Raw genomic sequence first — 8,312 nt, forward strand, 5'->3', positions numbered from 1 at the left:
ATATATGATTTAAATTTGAAAGTCTAATTGTAAAAAAATAAAATATATTTACTAAATCAAATAAACAATTGTTTAAAAAATAAAAAATATTCAAAATAAATATTAAATTATGAAATTTTATGACATAAATATATAATAAATATTTTTTCAGACATAAAACATATAAAAATGTAGGTAATATTTATTAATTATATTTTTTTGAAAAAAAATTATTCACCCGAACCCAGCCAAACCAGATCATTTTTTTTCGGGTCAGCTATCGGGGTCCAACCCGATCATAATTGGTTAAAATTTGATTTATTCTTTATTTACACTTTTGCTCTTTTAACACCTAAATGTTAACGTTGCACCACACATTTCATTTATAGCTATTATCATATTAGCAATTTTCTTACATCATATCAATAATATTTAACATCACATTATCAATTGCATTAAGATAAATTTTTCCCACTTTTATAACTAAAAATAATACATAATTTATATGATGAATTTTGTAAATTGTCTTAATTTATTCCTGACAATGTAGACTAAGAGTGTCAATTTGGGCGAGTTGGGTCATGTTGAGCAATAGTGCTATTCGAAAATTTCTCAACCCGAACCCGAGCCAACCCGAATACGAATCAACCTGATTTTGAAATTTTATTAAAAGAAAGTTAAATAAAATTCAAAAATTTTTTAATTTAAACACATAATAACAAAATCTCTCTCATATGTATGATTTAAATTTGAAAGTCTAATTGTAGAAAAATAAAATATATTTACTAAATCAAATAAACAATTGTTTAAAAAATAAAAAATATTCAAAATAAATATTAAATTATGAAATTTTATGATATAAATATATAATAAATATTTTTTCAAACATACAATATATAAAAATGTAGGTAATATTTATTAATTATATTTTTTGAAAAAAAATTATTGACTCGAATTCAACCCAATTCGATCATTTCGAACTCGAAAACCTCAAACTCCAACTTGATTTTTTTTTTTTTTTGGTCAAATCGATAGATGATATCTGATTTTGACATATCTAATGTTTACTCGATTGAATATGTCAGAAATTTTGAAGCACAAATTCTAATGATGACGTTCTACTCAGCCGTTTGATTTGACTTTGTTAATTCAAGCTAACCCATTATTAGGTAAAGTTCTAAATTTTCTAATAAGCGTGAAATTTTGGGGAAGATGGAGATTAAAGTATTGGATATTACAAAATTAAACGTGTGTAATTGAAGTTTAAACGTAATAAAATTATTTAATTCTTGTATGATTTGGATTTTATTTCATCAGGCCAAGTGAGAGTTTGAATAATTTATAAATCTTTTTGGTTTGAAAAAAAGTATAGTAAAATCCTACATGCATATATTCTGGTTGGTTTTAAAATAATTATTATTATGACGTTATGGTTATAAAACTGTTTGTAATGTACCGATTTGTATGTATATTTATTTATGACAAAAACTTGTGTGAGACGGTCTCAAGGATCGTATTTTGTGTTACAGATTTTTTATTTGGTTCATTCATGAAAAAATATTATTTTTTATGCTAAAAGTATTACTTTTTATTGTGAATATCAGTAGGGTTGACCTGTCTCACATATAAAGATTTGTGAGATAATCTCACAAGAGCCATACTCTTTATTTATAGTTTTGAAATAAAAAATGTCACTATAATTTAAGAGAAGTTCTTTTTTTTTTTTTTTTTTTGAAGGAAAGAGAAGTTCTTTTTAAAAACTTATATTCTAAATTTTAAATTTGTGGCTATTATTAAACAAATGAGCCATAAGGTAGGTTTTTATTTATTGGGACTTTGGGTCTATTAAAATTTATAACTATTAATGATGAAAAGAAAGTGCATCCGACTTTTGGTGTAGGAAAAATTCTTTTATACATTTCTCTCTATATGCAGTGTAAGGGCTAGCTGAGCTGGCGCCCTGACGTCCAAGTATATTTTTTTCAAAAATAATTTTTTTTTTATTTGTGATAAATTTGACCTTTCCAAAACCTCAACTCCATCGTGTTAGAGCATCTACATTGATTTATTATTCGAGTGTGATAACATAAGTAGGATGAGATGGGGTCTGGCCAATTGCTGGCTAATGCATAACTTGACACAACCTTTGGTGTTTCTTGGGTAAGAATCTAAATAATTTAGGGAATATCTCGAGATTTCCGGTTAGGCACATGCATCGTAGAGTTCAAATAAATAAGAAAGCACTCATAAAGATTTATAGTAATATATCAGAAAACTAAAAAAGTGAACGATATAACTTTTCATCTCGAATTTGACTAAAGTTTTACGATAATATAAACTAAAAATAGTTATGTTATGTATTTGACTAAAGTTTTTCAATAATATAAACAAAAAATAGTTATGTTATGTTATAATCAATAGAATTTCAATGTATTTTCCCTTTCATCATTCCATACCATGACAGTGCATAGCACCCATTAGATTCTGAAAATATAGGATAGATCATAGCCGCTAACATTAGGTGTAACGGTGCGAGATTGAAACGACTCATATTCACGGCGGCATCCGATCAAATCCATCCCGGAGAAAAAGACAGTCCATCGCTAAGTTCAAAAATATCTTCGTTTCGCCCTCAAGGGATAGCTTCAATGGTTGTGTATGGTGACATGCCTCTACCAAGAGGTTAGTGGTCAATCCCTCACTGTATCTATCATCTCAACTTTGAGTATGTCACACGGAATTTGTTCAGCGTAATTTACCTAGTCAGCTTGATTTGCGTATTACTACAAGTTCTGAGGTTTAAAAAAAAAAAAATCTTCAGCTTTCATCTTAAGTTTCATAAATTTTGCATCATATCAGCATAAATAACATAACTATTTTTTTTTGGGCCATATCTTAAATCTTGAATTGGACAAAAGTACAGAATTGGGGATCAAGGCCCAATAAGTGTCTTTCTTTCAGGTCCACAGCTGACACCCTACGACTACTGTCCGTACTTCACATTAATTGGGCCGAACTGATGCCAATTCGATTCGGCTTATTTTTTGTCCTACCTTATAAATATTGACATGGAATCTTGCCACGCTTTAAAATCAGGTTTGGTTGATGGTTTTCTAGTTCAATCAGATCAGGTTTGAGACATTATTTGATTCGAAAAGTAATCGAGTTCGGATCAATCCGAGTTGTTCTAGAGTAAATGTCCCGTAAGCTAACGGTTGACTAAATAATTTATCGACTCAATTGTAATTAACTGTCTTTATTTTAATATATAATTTACATTTCATGCTTTCATTTTACTTTATCTATATACTCATGCAATCAGTATAGATAAAGTTCTTGATTATAATACAAATGAATTGTAATTCGATCTTGAAACTAATTTGTAAACATTGTATATTCTAAATTTGTTTCTATTCGATTTAGCTGCCTAAAAACGAGGATAAAGGCCGCTTGAGCTTGAGACTAGCATCTGTGATGTTGTGTACCGTGTTTTATGATAAAAGCATAGAGATGTCCAATCACACAGATAAGTAATCATACGTTTATTGTACCGAACAGCCCTCAATCGGCTTTTTCAAGTGGTTATCATTCATCGAGAGAAAAATTTCATTGTTGTGATTGTACATCTGTGATGGGAGCTTAGAGGTGAAGTAATGGAGGTAGTCGAAGGGAGTGACGGAGCGAAGTCTCCAGTCGAGAGTCTCCATTACGCAGAGCTCCATTCTCTGAACTGTTTTTGGCTCGAAAATATAAGTGGGTTCGGAAATTTGCAGGTCCATTAGCAAAGGAACGTACATCTCCTCCATTTTCGCTGCCAGGGAGAGGCACGCCACCGATAGAAGCTGAAACGGCCACCCACTTTCCTGAAAAGTTCCAGTAATACTCAATAATCCTGTATAAATACTTGAAACTGCCATAGATTCTGAGACGATATATAAAGTACCGGAAGTGTATGGGAAGAGAGGAAACGGTCGAAGTAGTTGACGGAAAGGAAGGCGGTGAGTGGTTTGAATCGATAGGCTGCATGAACCTGAACGGGATCCATGGAATTTCAAAGCTTTGTTAATAATATCTCGCGAGTGCAGATTCAAATGCACATACCTTGAGTATATAATTGACGGAACTCTGGCGAGATGTGAGGTGATTCGGGCGGCTATGGAAGAGGCGAAGGTAATCTTGGCCGGGTATGTGGCGGCGCTCGGAGTCAAGCAACCTTGCGATGAGTGAAGAATCATCGGATTCTGATGCCGTTTCCGGATAATATGTAGGCGGGTGCGGGGAGGTAGGGGAGTCGGCGTCGGATAATTCTTCGTTGCAGTAAAAGCTATATGAAGAGTGGTCGGTCATTGTGGCGATAGAGGATGAAGTTAACGGCGGCAGAGGAACGGCATTGGTGGGTGGCGGGGGGCAAGGGGGAGTTTGGTCGGCAATGTAAACTCGTGGCAGGTTACGGTATGTGGAGAAGTACTCGAGGGGACATTCTCTCCCTCACTGGCACACATTCACTATGTGTGACGTAACATTTGTTTTCTTCATGTATTCTTGTCTAAAAATACGTGTACAATGAATCCAACTAGGCCATAAATTATCTAAATCGACTCGAATATTACGAAAATTTGAATGTTCGAATTTTGGCTCGAATTAATTTTATCCGAGCTTGATTTAAAATTCAAGAATGTAAAATTTTTTTCTCGAGTTCGATTCGAAAGACTCGAATATATTCACGAACTATTTGAGTTATTGCTCGAAAATAAATACTCAAAACGTTTGAAATTTATTTATTTAATAGATAATTATATTATATTAATAAAATAGTAAGGCTCACGAATTATCGAACAAAATAAACTGGGCTCGAGTTCGGCTCAAAAAAGTTCGAATATATTCAAGTTCGGATCGAATTCGATAAGCTCGAATACTAATTAAATATTTTAGAATTGGCTCGAAAAATTAACGAACCGATTCAGTTTGTTTACACCCTTAAATTGAACTAGATTAGTATTTATTTGGTAATACGGGCTTTGAGTATTATAGAATTTGAAGTTTATATTATATAAAATTTTTTTTATTGAGAAGTTTATATCATTGTTTTGGAGCTCCAACGTTAACTTGTTATTATTGTGCGGATAAAATTAAAGAACTTTTTAGGTGTTAAGACAGTTTCGCCGTTTTCTATATGACGAAAACTTGTGTGAGACGGTATCACGGGTCGTATTTTTGATACAGATCTCTTATTTGGTTCATCTATGAAAAAGTATTATTTTTTTATGCTAAGAGTATTACTTTTTATTGTGAATATCGGTAGGGTTGATCCGTCTCACAGATAAAGATTCGTGAGACCGTCTCACATGAGACCTACTCTTTCTATATCAAGAGATCAATTAATGAAGTCGCACGTATTCAAACAAAATTTTCTATTTCTTCTCCTTTTTTTGTGGGTGTATGAGAATTTCGCTATTTGGTTAACAAAACTTTTACATGACGATTTGCATTCTTAATAAAATCTACAAGTTTTTCTTGTCAAAAAACATTAGTTAATATTAGGGGTGGGCGTTGGGTTGGTTTTCTCCGGTTGGGTTGCCTGAAAAATCGGATAATGTTTTTACTATCGGGACTTTTAGATACCAGAAAAAAATCACTACCCAACTTTCGAGCTCCAGAATTCAAGTATTGTCAGGTACCTGGTATTTTATAGATAAAAATCATAAAACAAAAAAGAAAAATAGTTGATATTTACATTTCATTTTGTGTTATCTACACTCTACCTAAAATGTGTCAAATTGATTAACAAATAGAGTGTAAAACGCCCACCCCTACTTATTTGGAATTTTTTTCTTAAAAAAAAGTGTTACCTAAGTAAAATTTTTAAAGGACAATTAATATGTGTTGTTTGATGTTTTTAGAAATGGAGAAAATGATGAAAATAAAAATATATTATTCTTTAATTGTATAAATTTTTTATATAATAGTTGTCCAAAAACATATTTATTCTTAAACCAACTTTTAAAATATTTTGTAAAAACTTTTTTATAAAAAAATATATATATAAGTATCTGTCCAAACGGAACCTTATCGACATTAGCTTCATGTCATCTTCTACCTATTACTTTATTTAAGTGCAATTACTAACTTTAAAATAGTATAATTTCTGCGCCAAATTGAAAAAACATCTTCATCCCATAAATTCTCAACTCCACTCTAAAAGAAATATTTCCTATTATTTTATCTACAAAAACTGATTTATTCCATTAAATACTTATTCACACATTCATTAAAATATCAAAACATTAATTTTATGCTTAATTAATTTCTATAATAAAATTGATTAAAACAATCATCATCATGACACATTCTTGTTAGTTGTGATGTCGGCTACATAGTGCAACTATGTATAGCTTTGCTCCAACTTAGTGCTATTTCAGCACTATGTTTAGCTTTGTGTTCCGAGTCGATCTATTCGGAGTTGTTTCCATTTTTCAAGCTGATACGAAGCATGAATGTTCTTTTTTGTTCTCTTTAAACAAATACTTAGATTCAGAATTTATAGACAAAGCAGATAGATTAAGTTGAACCAAAGTGTTGTTAATTCAAAAAATTGGTCAATGCGTGGTGTGACCGGAGGAACCAATACAAGGTATAAAAGGCTCAAGAAAGGTGATGAAGGGCAGATTAGCTGAAATCAGATCAACTAGAATACACGAGTTTTTCGAAGAAAGCTTTGAGATTATTTCCTATAGAATTCAAGAGTGTTCTTTTCTGTGTAATTGAATGAAAGTTTTTTCATTCATTCACCATTCGACTTCAAGAATCGAGTTTCTAGATTAAAAAGAAAATGATTATCTAAAATTTGTTTTTTAAAAATAAAATAAAATAAAATAAAAATAAAGTATAATTAACTTATTTAAAAACTTATTTCTCATCTTCACCCGTTTTCTTTTTCTTTTTTCAATTATCTTTTTCAATCATTTTTGGCATTTTTGATCGGCCTTACTGTCGCCACCAATTGTCAAAAATTAAAAACAACTATATTTTCGGAAAGTTTTCGACGTATGCTACATTTTGACACCATATTAAGGTGTTTCTCAAAAATTTATTATTATACCATCACTACTTTGACTGACAATATCTCATTGGCGCTGGCCAAAATTTCAAACCGAGTCTGGATTTGGAAATTTTGACACAACTAGAAAATCGTTTGTCAGTAATTTTGTTCAGCTTCCAGCCGGTTACCGTAGCTTCCATAGCCGACCTTCCAAATTTAGAGTAATTTAGGTTCAGTTTTCAGCTTTCTTTGGGTCCATTTTTTGAGATTCTCCTCAGACCCTGTGTAACAAAGGTCTGGCTCTGATTAAAGCAAACATCGTATGTCATAATTTTATTTAAAACATTAAATGCTTGATCCGTTATCTAATAATTTTTGTTGGTATTTGGGATTGACTGGTCTTGGTGCTTTTTATATACATGTCTCTCAATTCCATATAGTGTAAGCATCATTCACTTTGTTTTGTATGATTATAAGTTGTAATAATAGTTTAAGATTTTTAAAAAATTTCAAATGATAACAATGTGATCCAAATGTCGTTCCTTAACTATACAAGAATCAATATATTTGACGAATAGTTTTATAGATTGACTCGACTGTTCTTCCACTTGTTTAAAGTGATGGAAAATACTTGGAAAGGTCACCAGAACAATATAAAAGATTTAGATTCACATTTATTGCTAGATTGACTCGAACAGTTTTATAGATTGACTCGACTGTTCTTCCACTGGTTTCAATCATTTTTGGCACATTTGATTGGCTTTATCGTCATACCGGTGTCAAAAATTAAAAGCAACCATATTTTCGGAAAGCTCTTGACGTATTGACACCATATTAAAGTATTTCTCAAAACTTTACGATGAAACCGTCACTACTTTGACTGACGATATCTCCACCGATGCTGGCCAAAATTTCAAACCGAGCATGGATTTGAAAATCTCACGATGAGAGCTATCTTTTCATATCAATTTTGTGAAATTTTGGCACAACCGAAAAATCGGCCGTCACTAGTTTTGTTTGGCTTCCGGCCAGTTACAACAGCTTCCACAGTTGACCTTCCGAATTTGGAGTGATTTAGGTTCGATTTTCAGCTTTCCTTGGGCCTATTTTTCGAGAATCGCCTCAGGCCTCATGTAACACAAGTACGGCTCGGATTAAAGCCACATAGTATGTTCATAATTTTTTTTAAAAAAATTAAATGCTTGATCTATTATCTAATACAATATTAGTTTTTGTTGGTATTTGGGATTGACTGGTATTGGTCTTTTTATATACGTCTCTCAATTCCATAGTG

General features: G+C 31.7%; 1 protein-coding gene across 1 annotated transcript; it reads right to left on the minus strand.

The window, feature by feature from the left end:
- Positions 1-3,521: 3,521 nt before the first annotated feature.
- On the minus strand, positions 3,522-4,600 carry LOC140958061 (cyclin-D1-1-like). Its single transcript, XM_073415458.1, has 3 exons — positions 4,081-4,600; positions 3,923-4,009; positions 3,522-3,842 (listed from the first exon to the last, which is right to left on the minus strand). The coding sequence occupies exons 1-3, from the start codon at positions 4,324-4,326 to the stop codon at positions 3,522-3,524; spliced, it is 654 nt and encodes a 217-aa protein (XP_073271559.1). The 5' UTR covers positions 4,327-4,600.
- Positions 4,601-8,312: the final 3,712 nt, after the last annotated feature.

Source organism: Primulina huaijiensis, chromosome 14, assembly GCF_012295235.1.
Source record: "Primulina huaijiensis isolate GDHJ02 chromosome 14, ASM1229523v2, whole genome shotgun sequence".
Taxonomy (NCBI): Eukaryota; Viridiplantae; Streptophyta; class Magnoliopsida; order Lamiales; family Gesneriaceae; genus Primulina; species Primulina huaijiensis.

What these genes read in the sequence shown, in the direction of transcription:
- LOC140958061 (XM_073415458.1), bottom strand. Translation starts at nt 4,326, where the DNA reads ATGACCGACCACTCTTCATATAGCTTTTACTGCAACGAAGAATTATCC. An exon ending in CCGTCAATTATATACTCAAG is followed by an intron (nt 4,010 to 4,080) that starts GTATGTGCATTT and finishes GATCCCGTTCAG; the next exon opens with GTTCATGCAGCCTATCGATT. An exon ending in TCTCTTCCCATACACTTCCG is followed by an intron (nt 3,843 to 3,922) that starts GTACTTTATATA and finishes GGAACTTTTCAG; the next exon opens with GAAAGTGGGTGGCCGTTTCA.